The 19,649-nt window shown below is 35.3% G+C and overlaps 1 protein-coding gene across 3 annotated transcripts in view; it reads left to right on the top strand.

The window, feature by feature from the left end:
* LOC115217491 (metalloproteinase inhibitor 2) overlaps positions 1-19,228 on the top strand; it is a 35,831-nt gene extending 16,603 nt beyond the window's left edge. For 2 of the 3 annotated variants that reach the window (XM_036507654.1, XM_036507655.1), the window contains exons 2-6: positions 735-935; positions 12,541-12,629; positions 13,267-13,375; positions 15,926-16,047; positions 18,960-19,228. In XM_036507654.1, the coding sequence (XP_036363547.1) occupies positions 791-935; positions 12,541-12,629; positions 13,267-13,375; positions 15,926-16,047; positions 18,960-19,106 (612 nt within the window). In that variant the 5' untranslated portion in view covers positions 735-790 and the 3' untranslated portion in view covers positions 19,107-19,228. Of the gene's footprint in view, positions 1-511; positions 936-12,540; positions 12,630-13,266; positions 13,376-15,925; positions 16,048-18,959 lie in introns of those variants that run through there. The other variant, XM_029787200.2, reaches the window with a different exon arrangement.
* Positions 19,229-19,649: the final 421 nt, after the last annotated feature.

The following is a 19,649-nucleotide window of genomic DNA, read 5'->3' as shown; positions in this document are numbered from 1 at the left end:
TATATTTAAATATATGCTTTCTCATGTTTACACACATGCGTATATACTTCTAATATATGTATATATATATATATATATACACATACCCACACACATATATATACGTGCATATATGCGCGTGCTTGTGTCTTTATCCGTATAGATAGATAAATAGATACATAGATTTGTACATACATACGAACATACATACATTCATACACGCATGCATACATATGTGTGTGTGTGTGTGTTTTGGTGTGTGTATGTGTGTGTAAACATCAATATCTACCTACATGCATACACACAATCACACATACATACATACATACATACTACATACACAGCAACGGAAGAAAGAAATGCGCAATTAGATAACACATACTTATAAAATAGTATTTTCGCTTCTTAGACATAGAGAAAAAAATGTTGTAGGCATCGTTATTTGTTATGATCAAAATCAGAACCGGATATATGACCATTGTAACCTTTACGTGGGCGGATGTTAAAGCAGAAGCGATGCGGTTTAAATCACTCGAGTCTTTACTCCCTTCTCCAGTTATGGGAAGGAAAAACATTTGCATATAACCATATCTCTCCATATGTATATATATAAGAACTTCATTCAATCTCGTCACATCTGACGAACGAGGTTGACAGCAGCGGTTCATACATTTAATTTAAGCTGTTTGTAAATTTATTCCAAGACTTCACTTAACATCTATTTTTCTTCACCGCGGCTCTCAATATATATATAAAAGTTTGAATTTTCAACACCCGCTTTTTACAAGGAGAACAACAACCACAGCAAGAAATGACAGTCAAATTATCTCCTTCAGTCCTTTGGCGGCATTTGCTATTTACCACTATCATCTTTTCTGAACTTTTCCTGGCGTCAGTGTTCGCTTGCAGCTGTATGCTTTCTCATCCACAATCGCTGTACTGTCAGTCGGAATACGGTAAGAAACTAACATATGTTATTATTGACAACTTCATGTATCGGTTGCTACCACTAATTGTGGTGTTATTTCTATGACTATCACCAATATTAACACACAAACACCAACACTACGATATTATTATTATCAATTATTATTATTATTATTATTATTATTATTATTATTTGGAAGTGTTATCATGTACATTGTTTTGTCTTGGTATAAAAGATGGGCTACAGCAAATATTCTGCTCACTACCACAGATTTGCTTGTCAGTTGAGCATGTCCCTTAGTGGCTGATGATATGTGCATCTCTGATCACGAGCAGAAGTAGTGAGGGAGCATCATAGCCATGTGTTGAGAGGGATTCTTTGGGGTTTGGATAATTCACCTCTGGAAACATGGGTGTTTCGTTCAACATCCTTAAACAACACTTATTCAGGGACCTTTTAAGCGGGATGGGTTACTCGAGCAGAAGAAAATTCTAACTGGGTCCCACCTGCAAGGTCATGTTTTGTTTACCTTGATATGAGATCACCAACATCGCGCACATATGGTTGTGATGCATGTGCCTAGTGTACTCGTATCAGACGGGTAGTCATGATGGGTATACTGGGCTCCGTATATTTTACCCCAGTGTCACTTAAATGGCATGCACTGCTCTCTCACTCAATATTAATAATAATAATGTTTTCATTTATTTGCTACAAGATGAGGGGACAATAGTGATAATAATAATGATCATAAAAAAAATAACGATGATGATGATAAATTATTCTGTTGAAGACGACGTACGAGGGTTCAGCTTTTGCCGAACGACCTGCACAAAGGATTTGTTTGTAGTGATCAAATGTTCATACCACACATTAGCTCACTCTCTCGCCATCAAATCGGCGTTGTCTGAACAGGTGCACGCGTCAGGTGTTGAAGTGATCGCAGAGCAACGTGAGATGAAGTATTTTGCTCAAGAACACAACGCATCACCCGGTCCAGGAATTGAAACCATAATCTCGCGATCGTCAGTGCAACACCCTAACCACTAAGCCAAGCGCCCTCACAATAATAATAAGTGCTTAGCCAATCTTGATTGAGAAAAACGTATGACGAAAGATATTCCATCTATGACCATCCCGTGATTTTCTAAACCTTGACCTATATTGCCGAGTACTCGAATCACTGTAATCGACAAATCCCCTCCCACCCTTAAAAAATGCTGGCCTGGTTCCAAAATTTGAAACCCTTAGCAGCACATGCCATCAAAGTGTCACTGGGGTATAAATGTATGCAGCCCAATATACCCATCATGACTATCCGTCTTATAAGGGTACACCAGACATATACATCACAACCATATGTGCGCGACATGGTGATCTCATATCAAGATAAACACTGCATCACGTTGCAGGTGGGCCCTAGTTAGAATTCTCTTCAGGTTGAGTAGCCCATCCTACTCAGAAGATTCCTGAATAAGGTTTATTTAAGGTTGATGAAGGAAACACCGATTATTATTATTATTATTATTATTATTATTATTATTATTATTATTATTATTATTATTATTATTATTATTATCATTTTATTATTAAGGCGGCGAACTGGCAGAATCATTAGCGCGCTGGACGAAATGCTTAGTGGTATTTCGCCCGCTACGTTCTGAGTTCAAATACCGCTGAGATCGACTTTGCCTTTCATGCTTTCGGGTCGATGAAATAAGTGCCAGTTACACACTGATGTCGATGTGATTGACTTACCCAACTGCCCCAAAATTTCAGGCTTTGTGCCTATAGTAGAAAAGATTACTGGTAGAAACGCTAGCACGCCGGGCGAAATACTTAGCGGTATTTCGTCTGTCTTTATGTTCTGAGTTCAAATTCCGCCGAGGTCGACTTTGCCTTTCATCCTTTCAGGGTTGATAAATTAAGTACTAGTTACGTCCTGGGGTCGATTTAGTCTACTGCCCCCCTTCCCCAAAATTTCGGGCTTTGTGCTTTGAGTAGAAAAGATTATTATTATTGTGTTGTGTTGTTGTTGTTATTATTATTACTGAGTGAGAGAGCAGTGCATGCCATCAAAGTGACACTGGGGTAAAATATACGAAAATTCGTCTCTACCCACGAAATTGCTGACATCCTGCCAAAATTTGAAATCGTCGAACTACTTGTAGTTAGATGACTTATAATCGTGCTGAATCATTAGTGTGTTAATGAGCCACATCTGAATATGACCTCAAAAAGCTGTTATATATATTCCACAAGGCCAGGTTCCTACATAGTTTAGAGCAACGGTTCTCAATCTGGGTCCAAATGATCCATGGTGGGATGGGATCCTTTCAAGATTTCCTTTTTAAAAAAATATATGTGCAGTAAACTGGTTATGGTTCTACAATAAACAAAATAATGTAATTTTTTTGTACAATTCCTAATAATTTTTACTTATAAAAATACATTAAGATGTTTTATATATAAATAGCGAATGGCAATGGAGGTCCAGCGGAGTAAAATAGGAATCAAAAGGGTCTATAGGTAAAAAAATTGTTGAGAAACCTTGGTTTCGTGCTATGCTATTTAATGTGCCATTGGAGAGAAATATGGCGGCTATATTAAGAGGTCGGATCCACCTTATAGCATTAAGTTGATGAAGTTAAATAGCTTACCCACGAAGTTTGCGCAGCGCATGTGACGGACGGAACTGTTCAGTCTGTCAGCTATCTGGCACCAACCGATTATCCTATTTGGCTACGATTCCTGATATAACAGGAATTCAGTTTTCTTGGAAATAATTGGTATGTTACTTCCTTCTGAGGAAAGAAAATGCTCCATATTCAACGACCCGGTATCCTGATAGAAAATAAATATTTGTCTCCTGAAATTTAACCCTAACTTTACATATGAACCGTCCAGTTTATTTGTATTCATCTCCATTTTCGAAGAAGGGGTCCCCAAAAGGATGAAAAGCAAAGTAGACTTCGGCGGAATTTCAAATCAGAACGTGAAGGAACCAGATGAAATGTTGCTAAGCATTTTGTCTGAAGTGCTAGCAATTCTGTCAACTCGCCGACAGAGATCAATGAAATTGTTCCTCGGTTTCTTACTATGATTATTTGGAGAAGGAATCTCTTGAGTTAATGATTGCCAAGCCTTCTACTGCCAATCTAATACCTTGACTTGATATATTTCGTGCTTTCAACCCCTAATTCTCTGTAAAATTAAAGAACACTACACACACACACACACACACGCACACATGTATGTATGTATACACACGCGCATGAACACATATGTACATATATACATGCATATGTTATATACATATATACATAAATGATAATACATATATATATATGAAAATATATGTGATATATATATATATATATATATATATATATATATATAATATATATATATATATATAGATATATATATACATATGTATGCATCTGTCTATGTATATATGAATATACATGAATGTAATATATGTATACAATATATATATATATATATATATATATATATAATATATATATAATTATATATATATAATATATATATGTATATATATACATATATTTAACTGGTGAAGGCCTGATTAGAACTGATTTGCTTCTTAGAGTGTGCTCTCCGTTTTTATGCTTTCTATAAACAACGATATATATCTATATCTATCTATCTATCTATCTATCTATCTATCTATCTATCTATCTATCTATCTATCTATCTATCTATCTATCTATCTATCTATCTATCTATCTATCTATCTTTATATATATATATATAATTTAAAAATAGGATGAAATCTTTATAAGACTTTATCAAGTAGTTAGCGTGAAAACATCATAAGGGAAAAATGTATATATTTATTTATATTTAGGGCATTACTATACATAAATGCCTCACGCTAGGAGGGACTCTTAAAGTCAAAAACTACCATAATAAACACGTACCGAACGCGAGGGAATGCAACTCTCGAAGCGAGCCTTTCAAAAACAGATTCAGCTACAGATCATATGATTTCCTAATTTGTGCACATAATGCACTTTTTAATCTTCAGTGTAAGCATAATCAAGGCATACAAAAATGAAAAAAAAAATGAACATACCAGACGAACGCCACATGTATCCAGCATAGTACGTAGAATTATTCACACTTATATATCTATATAAGAGGCGGGCTATTCGAATTGCATCTCGGTACACGTGTTTATTCAGAATAAAATTTAGCACTGAATACATTCCGGTTAAAATTACAATTTAAAAATAGGATAAAATCTTTATAAGAATTTATCAAGTAGTTAGCGTGAAAAACCTCATAAGGGAAAAATCTGTTGACTTTAAGAGTCTCTTCTAGCGTGAGGCGAATATATTTCCCCCCCTTCTGGTAGTGTTGACAAGTTTTAATTTAGTGCTGTTTCAAAATCGTTAATCAAAACAGACCGGAACCTGATGTGTTATGTGAACAGATAACATGAAACTGGGTTGTTCTGATAAGCAGATTGGTACAGAATGAGAGAGGCTAGCAATAGGACACATTCACACACACACACAAGTGCACACACGCATTTACAAAAAATGAAGTGTGAAGTGTGGCTTCAGAACAGGACTACTTTAAAGAACAATAAATACCGAATTTATATTTGTTGTAGCTTACTATTTATAGTGCCAGTCCGGATATGTTTTGATTAAATCTCGTATATATATATATATATATATATATATATATATATATATATATATATATTCTTTTACTTGTTTCAGTCATTTGACTGCAGCCATGCTGGAGCACCACCTTTAGTCGAACAACTCGACCCCAGAACTAATTCTTTGTAAGCCTAGTACTTATTCTATCGGTCTATTGGTTACTTTTGCCGAATCGTTAAGTTACAGGGACGTAAACACCAGCATCGGTTGTCCAGCGATGCTGGGGGACAAACCAAGACACACACACAAATACATAAATACATACATACATATAAACGATGGGGTACTTTCCCTTTCCGTCTACCAAATCCACTCACAAGGCTTAGGTCACCCGAGGCTATAGAAGACACTTGCCCAAGGTTCCACACAGCGAGACTGAACCCGGAAGTGTGAAGTGTCGTATCCGAACAGGACTACCTTGGAAGCAAGCTCCTTGCCACACAGCCACGCCTGACCTCTCTCTCTTTCTCTCTCTCTCTCTCTCTCGCTCTCTCTCTCTCTCTCTCTCTCTCTATATCTATATATATATATATATATATATAATATATATATATATATATATGTACATACATACACATAAACACATGTATATTTATATATATATATGTTTATGTATAGAGGCGTAGGAGTGGCTGTGTGGTAAAAAACTTGCTTGCCACATGGTTCCGGGTTCAGTCCCACTGCGTGACACCTTGGGCAAGTGTCTTCTACTATAGCCTCGGGCCGATCAAAGCCTTGTGAGTGGATTTGGTAGACCGAAACTGAAAGAAGCCCGACGTATATATATATATATATATATATATATATATATATATTATATATATATATGTATATATATATATATATATATATATATATATATATATATATATATATATATATATATATATATATATATATAATATATATATATATATATATATATACGTGTGAGTGCGTGTGTGTGTGTGTCTGTGCATGTGTGTGTGTATGTATATCATGATAACTGGTGTTGGTTTGTTTGCGTCCCTGTAACTTAGCGGTTCGGTGAAAGAAAACGATAAAACAAGGGTTAAAAATAGATACTGATGTGGATTCATTCGACTAAAAATTCAAGGCAGTGTCCCAGCATGGCTGCAGCTGTCTAATTACTGAAACAAATAAAAGAATAAAATAATATATATATTATATATATATATAATATATATATATAATATATATATATGTATATATGACTTTGGGTAAAAGAAAATACAGGAGGATCAGTTAATTATGATCTTATTCAATATATTCCTCTCTCAGATTCATAATTATTGTAGCTGTCCATCTGTTTTTGTATGTCCTGTAAAACAACTCGGAAGTGTGAGCCTCCAACGAGGCCTTTCGCCATAAACTTTTCGGCCGCCCACCATGCAATATGCTCTGACAACCGAAACTTCGTGCTCATTGCCTACAACATTCTTGTTGAAGAATATTAGGCATGACTTTGTTGTAAAAACCACATGATTCAGCGTGACACCAGGTCCTCTATTTTGTCCTCGGAGAGACCAAAGCATTTTCAGTGGATTTGGTAGACGGAAACTGAAAGCCCGTCGTATGTATGTATGTATGTATGTATGTATGTATGTATGTATGTATGTATGTGTATATATATATATATATATATATATATATATATATATATATATATATATATATTATACTAGCATTAAAGATCCGTCGTTGCCGGGTCATAGTGCTAGTGCATGTATATGTGTATATATATGTGTACATATTACATGTACATCTATATATATATATACATCTACACATAAAATACAAAATACAAAGTTATATCTTGATATCGCTAGTGATAACAATACTCAAAATATATAACATACTGGAATTGTTAGCCCGTCTCTTGTAATTTCGATCAATTGTATCTTGTCCTCCCTCTTGTATAGAAGTGTGGCTACATCCCAGATATAAAGGTAAAAATAAAATATTTCCACTTTGCAAGTTCGAGTCGAGTACTCCCTTGCACGCTCCGTTGACTCGAACCTTGATTCTATTGTGGCGAATTTACCGCCTCTGATTAGATATCTTTCATAGTCGCACCAAGACACTTTTCGAAGGTGCTTTCCTCCGTGTGTTCAAATCTTTTTTCTCTACATTGTATACTTTATAGACAATAGTCTTTTCTTTAATTTAATTTTTTATTATCCATCTGGACTATTCCATTTCTGCACGCTAATTTTATTTTTGATTTATTCCCATTCATGTGAAACCACTTATTCAAGTTCAAGTCATTGATGCAATTTTATACCAATTGCTATTTTTACTTTTGTTATGTTACGATTATATTATAGTTTGATTTTAATTATTACTTACTACATATAATTCAATTGTTATTATTATTTTTATTGTTAAAGTGAAAGTATCTGACATAAAATAGAGAAATGTTTTTGTTTCACTTTTAACACGTAATACTGAAATAGTGGAGAAGATATGATATTGCTATGGGCTCGCTCTAGGCAAGGAGTTGAACATTTCTTTTGCCGATGACACTCCCCGGACTCTAAGTAAGGCATGTGTAAAATTTGAATGAAATTGGTTGTGTAGTTCTCAAGTTTTAGGGAAACACACAGACAGACAGTTTTATATATATAAAGATATATATATATGCTTGTGTGTTTATGTAGCCGTAACTTAGCGGTTCTACAAAAGACACCGATAAAATAAGTAGTAGGCTTACAAAGAATAAATCATGGGGTCGATTTGTTCGATTAAAGCGGTTCTCTAGCATGGCCGCAGTTAAATGACTGAAACAAGTAATAGAATAAAAGAATATATAGATATGTGTGTGTGTGTGTGTATGTGTGTGTGTAGTAAGATATGGTTGATAATTGTGGGTTATGATGTCAGTGCTGTTGAGGGTGGGATAGGTGAGAAATGGAATGATGGATCCATAGTTGTGATAGTTGTGGAGGCGGGGACGAGGTTTCTGGCGTTTAAATGAGAAATGCCGACTAGCAAAACCTTTATTTTCATTACTATTTTCACGTATGTGTGTGTGTGTGTGTGTGTGTGTGTGTGTGTTTGTATTTATTTATGTATGTTTGCGTGCATGCGTATGTGCACATGTGGCGGAAAGCCTCTCTAGCATGGATAGAAAACACTAGAGAGGCAAAGCATGGGGAAAGATAAAAGAGGGAGGGTCTGTTTTTGTAGAGGGTGAGTATTGAGAAAAATAAGGTGGCGGCGATGGGGTGGGGTGGGGGTGGGGTGGTGGGATAAGCCTCTTTAGTTTCCTTTCCTAACGTGCCTATATACCAGGGCTCTTGTACCATCGTCAATACCAACGCCAACACAAACACAAACACCGTCGTCAGCACGCATTTGTAGCGCCGTCATCACCATCAACACTACCATCACCACCATCGCTGCCACCACCAACACCACCACCACTGTCACCGGCGCCGCAAGCGACGACGACAACAACCGCCGCCGCCGTCACCACCACCACCACCACCACCACCACCACGACCATTGATCTTGGGTGTAAAGGCATGACATATGTCAGTTCTAAGCTATGTTAAAAAAAATCACTAGCGTTGCATGACGTTAAGTATAAGGCTAATTAAATGAATAGTGCTGATGTATATTATATATACTATGTGTATGCATGTATGTATGCATGCATGCATATGTATGTATGTATGTATGTATGTATGTATGTATGTATGTATGTATGTATGTATGTGCGTATGTGTATTCATGTATGTATGTATGTATGTGTGTATGCATATATGTATGTGTGTGCGTATTTATGTATGTGTGTAAGTATGTATGTGTGTGTATGTATGTATGTATGTATGTATGTATGTATGTATATATGTGTGTGTATGTATGTATCTATGTGTGTATGTATGTGTGTGTGTGTGTATTTATGTGTGTTTAAGTATGTATGTGAGTATGTATATATGTATGTATGTATGTATGTATGTATGTATGTATGTATGTACGTGTATGTGTGTGTATGTATGTGTGCTTGTATGTATGTATGTATGTATCTGTATATGTGTATGTATGTGTGTGTATGCATGTATGTACATATATGTCTATGTATACGTATGTATACGTGTATATGTATTTGTGCGCTTATAAAAGTACGTATCATCTTTATGTTCTGCTTGGTTCAAGGCAACGCCATGAAGAATTTTAGTCGAACAAATTCCCCCATTACTTATTTTTAAGCAGCTTGGTACTTATTGTATCCATATCTTTGCCGAACTCCTAAGTTAGGAGCACGCCAAGACCAGTTGTTAAGCAGTACTGGGGGGGGACAAACATGAAGGAATTCAATATGAAGGGAGGACTCCACCCAAGGGCAGGAGTGGCAAGATTATGCATACCTAGAAAGGAAGGCGGAAGAGGGTTAAGACTGCGTAGAGTTAAGTAGAGTAGATATAGACTCCTATGTTGGTAATAGTGAAGAAAGTTTATTAAAAGCTGCTAGAGTCACAGCATGAAATAGGGAAGCAAAAAAACCCAAACGAAGTTAAAAACCAGAAAAAAGAACAGAAATTACTTGACTGGCAAGAGAAGGTGTTGCATTGTACATTCCCAAAGATAGTTGCAGCAAAAAAGTTGTAGTGAGACATGGTTATAGTTGCAGAAAGGAAAGCTGAAGAGAGAGATAGACATTTGTTAGTTGCTGCATAAGATCAAGCATTAAGAACTAATTGGATAAAAGCCAAGATAGACTAACACCAAGTAGATTCCCAATGTAGATTATGCAAATCAAAATAATAATAATCCTTTCTACTAAAAGGTACCAGGCCTGAAATTTTGGGGGAGGAGAATAGTCGATCACATCGATCCCAGTGTTTCACTGGTACTTAATTCATCAACCCCGAAAGGATCTTTTCTACTCTAGAGACAAGGCCCAAAACTTTTGGAGAGGGGGCCAGTCGATTAGATTGACTCGAACACGCAACTGGTACTTAATTTATCGACCTCGAAAGGATGAAGAGCAAAGTCGACCTCAACGGAATTTGAACTCAGAACGTAAAGACACGAAATACTGACAAGCATTTCGCCAGCTCACCGTCTTAACAATAACAACAACAATAATAAGCGTTAAGGAACAAGCGTTAATGACCAACTATATGAAGTGCAGAATAGGCAATACTACCGGTAGTGAAAAATGCAGAATGTGAGGTGAGAGGGGCGGAACGGCATGGCACATGGTTAGCGAATACCTGAAATTGGCACAACGTATATACAAAAGACGCATGACAATGTGGCAATAATGATCTGTTGGGAGCTATGTAGACACCACGGGCTACAAGAAGCAAAGCACCTGGTATAAGAAAACTCCAGAATGAGTCACCGAAAAGGAGAATTGCAAAATCCTGTGAGATTCAATGATTCAGTGCGATCACCCGACCAGAAATCGGAAAACGGACACTGTTGTGGTAAATAAAAAAGAAAGAATATGTATGATAATCGACAGAGCATGTTCCGATGACAACAGGATCAATGTGAAAGAAGAATAAAAATAAACAACTATTGTGGTCAATGAAGAGAATAGAAGTGATACCAATAATAATTGGTGCACTTGGAAGTATCAGCACTCAATTACCAACATGGCTGAAAAAGATTGGTGCAAGTGTGAAGGTAGAACACCTACAAAAATCAGCATTGCTTGGAACTGCAAGAATTCTTCGCAAGGTCTTGAAGCATGACCAGTAAACAAGTGTCACCTTAGTCAGCTGGCTGTGATCAGCTGACACTTTCTATCATACCCAGCCAAATAAGCTAAGTGTTTTCATCAAATAACAACAACAATAATAATATTGTGAAAGTCTTGCACAGAAAGAGTACGAGCGTAGACACGACAAGGAAGCCCAAAACCTCCACTGGCTACTATGCCGTAAGTATGGATATGAGATTACGGGTGCTTGGAACTAACATACACCGAAAAAGGTAATGAACAAAATGGGGAAGGCAAAACTCGTCTGGGACTTTGATTTCAAACTGACAAGGTGTTAGAGCATCGAAGGCCGGATATAGTAACATTTAGGATGGACAAACAAGAGTGCCTAATAATTGACGTGGCAGTGCCAGGAGATCAACATATTATCATGAAAGAAAGAGAAAAGACTGATAAATATGGAGACCTGAGAATTGTGATCGCTAAGATGTTGTAGCTATTGTCATCGGAACATTGGGCTCAGAACCACCCAATCTGAAAAAACATCTGAAAACCTTAGAAATAACCTACAGTCTAGATGTATTGCAAAATCGGCGTTACTTGGAACTGCACGCATATTACGTAATCTACTGTCTGTTTGAGGTCCTTGTGGTGACATGACAAACAGTACAAACCCCGGTAGACACAATATCTTCAATCATCAACCTTATGGTATTGTACACGGTATGACGTCTATAATAGTAATAATAATAATAATTTCTATTATAGGCACAAGGCCTGAAATTTGGGAAGGGGGATATTCGATTGCATCAACCGCAGTACTTAACTGGTACTTAATTTATCGACCCCGACAGGATAAAAGGTAAAGTCGACCCCAGCAGAATTCGAACTCAGAACGTAGTGGTAGACCATATACCTATTTCTTTACTATCCACAAAGGGCTAAATACAGAGGGGACAAACAAGGACAGACAAACGGATTAAGTCGATTATATCGACCCCAGTGCGTAACTGGTACTTAATTTATCGACCCCGAAAGGATGAAAGGCAAAGTCGATCTCGGCGGAATTTGAACTCAGAACGTAAGGGCAGACGAAATACGGCTACGCATTTCGCCCGGCGTGCTAACGTTTCTGCCAGCTCGTTTCCTTAATAATAATAATAATAATAATAATAATAATAATAATGATAATGATAATGATGATGATGATGATGATGATGATGATGATGATGATGATGATGATTTTTTCTTTGCAGTTGTAAAAGCCTTGGTGGTAAAGCCCGTGCAGAGATTTGATTACATAAAACCATCAACAACTACTCTAAAAATTATAAGAATTTTTAAGGTAAGCAGAGAACAAATATATAATAATAATAATAATAATAATAATAATAATAATAATAATAATAATAATAGTAATAGTAATAATAATAATAATAATAATAATAATAATAATATAATAATAATAATAATGATAATGATGATGATGATGATGATGATGATGATGATGATGATGATGATAATAATGGGATTCAACACGCTAGAAAGAACAGCTAGGTTCTATAACCACAAAAATTAGGGATAAAATTTGACAGGGACAAAATGAAAAATAAAAACATTTTACTAATTTTTGTGGTTATAGAACTTAGCTGTTCTTTCTAGCGTGTTGAATCCCACGAGCGGATTCCTTATGTGTTTAGATGTACACTGTATCTTATGACTAATACATAGTCTTTTTAGACTAAATTTTTACACGTCAGGCCACTGGAAGTGAAAATTTTAATTAATTTTCCATCTCCCTTTGATATGTTTAAGTATAACACAATTATATACGTAGATAAGTCAGAAGGATATATTTTGATTATTCCTAGCGTGTGGATCTTGTTTTGGGTAGGTTCCATAGTGACTCTCTTATCTGTTCATATAAAATATATGTATTTATTGAAACGAACTCAACGATTTGTTTCCCATTCTCTCCTTAGGGTAATGAATCAAGTCTGAGCGAGATGGGCACTTATCCTTTGGTGACGCTCGAAATGTCGCCTCTGTGTGAGGATGGTTTCACAAAAGGAAACAAATACCTCATACATGGTAAGTTAGATTAAATATTGTGGTGGACTGTGCATCTCATTGCATCGTGTTACACCATATAACTGATAACTCTGGTTTTGAAAGTGAGGTGTGAGTTTATTGAGAACAGGGTGTAAGAGAATTCTTAATAAAAAATTATGAATTATATATATATAAAAAGATCTTTTAAAAAAGGAGATTAACAGAGACCTGACCGAAGGAAGTTTATGTGTAAGTGCTTTTGCTGTTTTCAGCTTTTCAAACACACGTGTTATAAGGTAATTCATACGGATTACCATTCATTACATCTGTGTTAAGGTGCTTTTTAAAAAGTATTTAAAAAATATTATTTATGATTTTTAATTACATACATATATATATATATATATGTATATATGTATATATATATATATATATATATATTATATATATATATATATATATATATATATATATATATATATATATATATATATATATATATATATATATATATATATATATATATATATATATATATATATATGAGCAGTACATTACTGATTATGACATATACCTGATTAGAATGTTATCTACAGTTTTTGTGACCTTTGCGCTAGCTAATATTATCACATGTAATTTTGGCGGGCAGACCAACATTCTCCTGAATAGAACGCCAATTCGTTGCAGAGTTACTCATTTACAGCTGAGTAGATTGGAGCAACGTGAAATGAAGTGTTTTTCTCAAGAACACAACGCACCGCCGTGTTCTGCTAACGAAACTTTAATCTTGTGCCCGTGAGTGCAACGGTTTAACCACTAAGCTACGCGCCTTCGTGTATGTATGTATGTATGTATGTATGTATGTATGTATGTATGTATGTATGCATGTGTGTATGTTTGTATGCATATATGCATATACGTGTATATGTATGCATATATGCATATATGCATGCATGCATGTATGTATGTATGTATGCATATATGTATGTATGCATGTATCGTAGTGTCAGACATTAACGCCCCTGTGTAATTAAAAGGTGGACTCTTCGAACCCTTATAAAGAGTAAGGTGTCCCGTTGAGAAAATAGAAAATAAGGCCTTGGAGTCTCGCGTGTTAGTACTCGGAAGTTACGTCTGTGAATATATTGCTTTACCCCCGCTTCGCTAAAATTGTATATGTGCAACTAGGAAGATAGAAAAGTGGCGACGAGATATTCGAAGCTAGCGTCGGACGGTCGAATTTTTTAGTACGAAACTAAAGAAAAAAATCGTTAACAAGGTGAATATATTGGCCCGCGTGGTGAAGTTGCCACAGCAACAGCAGCTGTGACAACAACAGTAACAGCAGCAGCAGTAGTAGCAGCAGCAGAAACAGCGGTTGCATCAGCAAAGAGAACAACAGCAGCAACAGTTGCTGGAATTAATGTTGAAGTCGCCTGAAGGTACTTCCGGGTTGCTTACGTCGGACTCCGCGGCGAACTCGAGTGGAGAGTTTGCCAATAATCCAGCAGAAGTTATTACTATCTCTGTATATTTTCAAAGATACGAAGAAATCGTGAAAGAAGAATGCTGCAATTGGACTGACGAGAAGAAAATTCAACTACTTTTAAGATAGTTATCTCCTGTCGATCACAAAAAATATTGTAATTATATTCTGCCGAAGAAACCAGGTGATATTTGTTTCGATGATACAATTAACATTCTATCGAAAATTTTCTGTGAAAGAAGTTCCCTGTACAATACTCGCTGGCAGTGTTTAAATTTGGTAAAAAGATGATTAAGATTTCGTTACCTATGCTAGGTGGTAAACTGAGAATGGGAAAATTCAAATTAAATGAATTAACCCCGGATATTTTCAAATGTTTAATCTTTGTTCAATGGCTAACTGCAAGGAAAAATACATATATACATTTCTGGATATTAACAAAATTAGAACAGGAACAAAAATGAACTCTACAGGCAGTAGCAGAGGAATGCTAGAGGACTATAAATTCAAGACATGACACAGATAAAATTGAAGAAATGTCGACCTGTAACGGACCTGTAACTTATGGGACCTCCCCATAAATATTTTTTGTAAAACTGTGAATGGTTTTTCCGCCAGGACAAATAAGGCATCGGAGGAATTTAAAAAAAAAGAATTAAAAAAAGATTTTTCCAGAGGTTTTACTGATGAATTAGGTCTTTGAACAAAAGCAAAGGCGAAGTTTCAAGTAAAAGAAATTTCTATACTGGAATTTAAACCAATAAGGACTGTATCTTTCGCAACGTTTAAACAAATAAACGTCTTCTACGATATTTTCGAAGTCCTCTACGAAATTTTCTTCACAAGAAACCGTCGAGCCAAGACGCACAAGTACAAGAGAAAGAAAATATACGGAATTGTTGGAAGCAGTTCCAAAACGAAAACATTTTTAGGCTTTCGATGGAAATAAATCGCAAAAAAGGAGATATGGTTTGAAAAAATATTTATTCACTTCCAGCGGAAGTCCTTCTCCAAAGGGAAGATGTTGAAGTGATAGGTATTAACACCCCTGTGTGATTACAAGGTGAACTCGTCGAACTCATATTTTGATTCTTTATTTTCAGCATCTTTCAATAATGGTTCTCTGAGAACGCATTTATGCTGGGGAAATAAATCCTGGTTTAGTCTCTCCAAAGTTATGAGACGTGGACTGGCAAGATACTATAACCGTCATTGCGAATGCGAGGTAAGTGTCGATGTGTACAAATGCCAAATAATTTTTGTACATTATCATAATCCCTATTTCTTTCCTTTCTTCTTTCCCACATTACTTCCTTCCTTCTTTCTTTCTTTCCTTCCTTTCTTTCTTTCTTCCTTCCTTCCTTCCTTCCTTCCTTCCTTTCATTCAAGCTAGAGGATGTATTATTAGTGATGATTATGGACACATATAAATCCAAATAGTCATATGGGGGATGTGAGAGTTAATAATAATAATAATAATAATAATAATAATAATAATAATAATAATAATGATAATAATAATAATAATAATAATAATAATAATAGTAATAATAATAATAATAAATGGTGGCAGAGGACCAATTAGTATAGACCATTGTAATGATGATGATAATAATAATAATAATAATAATAATAAATGGTGGCAGAGGACCAATTAGTATAGACCATTGTAATGATGATGATGATGATAATAATAATAATAATAATAATAATAGTAATAATAATAATAATAATAATAATAATAATAATAATAATAATAATAATAATAATAATAATAATGATAATGGCTTCAAATTTTGCCACAGTGGCATCCATTTTGGGCGAGAGGATGAGTCGAAAGGATGAAAGGTAAACGTATTGAAGGTGTTAGAGGCCTTATACAGCTAGAAAACTATTATAAAATATCCACCGTAGGATTACAGAAATACCTACTTCCACGAGCGGAACAAAAAATCGTTTTTGTCTTTAAAGGAGCTGACAAATACAAAAAAGAAATCATAGTACCTAACAATTATGAAGAAAAAGAAGGAACGATAAAAGTTGTAAAACAACTGAAGTCCAAACTAAAACTGGAACGGCAACGGATCATGATAAAACGATGACAAGAAAAGCCCGTTCATGGCAAATATTGGGTTAAGCTAAACGAAAAGAAATAGACAAAGCAAAATCCCAACAGTGGCTAAGAGTTCAGGACTCAAAGCGGCGACTGAAGGATTTTTAATTGCAGCACACGATCAAAGTCTTCCCACCAGAAATCACTAAAAACATGTAAAGAAAAGAAATACAAGTAACTGCAGTATATGTAGTGATGGAGAAGAAAAAAAAATTATATTGTCTCTGGCTGCTCAGTCCTGGTCAAGAAGGAATGTAATCACAGAGACGACAGAGTTGGGCCCTATATACACTGGAAGCTATGACAGCACTATGGAATAACAGAAAAAACATGATATAAGCACACCTCAGAAAAGGTCACAGAAAATGAGAAAGCAACCATACACTGGGATATGCCTATACACACAGATGGAGAAATCAGGGCTAATATGTCGGATATAGTTGGCAGAGATAATCAAGTAAATAAAAATACTTTCTATTCGTTGTATCAATACCAACAGCTGAAGAAACGGAGAAACTTTCAAAATACAAAAATCTGGAAATAGAGGTAATTCGAATATAGAATCTAAAAACAGAAGTAATTCTTGTTATAGTAGGCGCATTAGGTATGATAAAAAAAAAAAAAATCCAGACAAATACATAACAAAATCTCTAGGACTTACAGGTATATATATAAAGAAAATCGTACTACTAGGCACCGCACACATCCTACGTAAAACACTTCCAATACAGGGAAAATAAGGCTACTGAATAGTAATGATGATGATGATGGTAACACTACTACTACTACTACTACTTACTACTACTACTACTACTACTACTACTAATAATAATAATAATAATAATAATAATAATAATAATAATTCCTCTCTCCTCATTGATATGACTGTCCCAATCGACATAAATGTATCTGTCAAGACCTACCAAAAAACTGAGCAGATCTTGAAATAGAAATTAGCAAAATGAGGAATTTCAAGACTAAAACAATACCTGTTGTCATATGTACCCAAGGAATGATAGCAAAAGAGGCTGATTCCTACCTAGCTCAGATACTAGGAAGCCCCCAAATGGCAGAAATTCAAAAGATAGTGCTCATAGAAATTGCCCATATCCTACGTAAAATACTGTTTATGTAATCTCAAATTTTAAAACAAACTCATAATTTTCTTATGTGTTCTTAAACATTCTCTAGAATAATATTTTGTGCAAAACCAAATATATGACACCCAAGGCATAACACCAACATGAACATCTAGCTTGTTTCTTGAGTCCATTGCAGCGTTACTCAAGAAACAGGAAGAAAGAGTGAGAGAAAGTTGTGGCGAAAGAGTACAACAAGAGTTGCCACCACCACCTGCCGGAGCCTCGTGGAGTTTTAGGTGTTTTCGCTCAATAAACACACACAACGCCGGGTCTGGGAATCGAAACCGCGATCCTCCGACCGCGAGTCCGCTGCCCTAACCACTGGGCCATTGCGCCTCAGCTGAAGAACTTTTAGTCGAATGAATCGTATTCATTCGACTAAATGTATTTTTCTTTATTTTTCTTTAAGTCTGCTACTTAGCAATATCGGACACTTTTTGCCGAACCGCTAGTTACGGGTATGTAAGCAAACCAACACCGGTTGTCAAGCAGTGGCGGTGGTGATGGTGTTGGTGGGGGCAAGCACAAAGGCACACACACACATATGTGGAGAGCAAACACTGACACAAAGACACCCTCTCACACACATCACATATATATGACAGGCTTCTTTCAGTTTCCGCCACCAAATCCACTCAGAAGGCTTTGGTCAGACCGAGACAATAGTAGAAGGCACTTGTGCAAGATACCATGCAGTGGGACAGAACCCGGAACCTTGTGGGCTGGGAAGCAAGCTTCTTACCATACAGCCACACCTGTAAATTTATATATGAAAATTCCCTTTCTCCTTTGTTTTTGTATTCTAACTGTTCTTTCGATCGGCTCTTGTAGCCAATAAAGAGATTAAAATGTATTACACGTATTTATTTTTGTCTTTTTCAGCATCCGCGTTTTGTTATTTCTGAATGTCACCATAAACATTCCTTCCTTTCAAAACGCAACAACCAATGTGTTTGGGCGAGAACAAAATACTTCAAGAAATGTTGGGAGTGCGGAGTAAAGAAGAAGTGTACAGCCAGCGTCCATTAATTCAGACTATTTTTTTTTCTTAAATATAATTCTATTTATCATATTTCTATATTTATATTTTACGTATACATGTAGAATATGTTTGTGGGCTTTAATTAAAAATATAATATTACATCATGTGATATGTGATATGATGTATAGTTGTATCACAGACTAACTGGATGAGGACATTATATATATATATATATATATATATAATATATATATATATATATATGTATGTGTGTATATACATATATGTATGTATGGACGAGGATATGCATATGCATAAATTATATAAACACGTTTATATGTGCACATATAATGTATATATACATATATGAATATAAATATATATGTGTGTGTGTATATATATATGTATATCAATAATAATAAGGATATATATGTATGTCCGTATGTATGTATGTATGTATGTATGTATGTATGTATGTATGTATGTATGTATGTATGTATGTATATATATATATATATGCATCCATATGTATGTCTGTAAATGAAAATTTATTAGTGTGTACGTGTGTAGATTGATATTATGAATCTACG

Source organism: Octopus sinensis, linkage group LG11 (genome assembly GCF_006345805.1).
Source record: "Octopus sinensis linkage group LG11, ASM634580v1, whole genome shotgun sequence".
In the NCBI taxonomy this organism is placed as follows: Eukaryota; Metazoa; Mollusca; class Cephalopoda; order Octopoda; family Octopodidae; genus Octopus; species Octopus sinensis.
The sequence above is the reverse complement of the archived record's forward strand: the minus strand, read 5'-3'. Positions and strand labels throughout refer to the sequence as shown.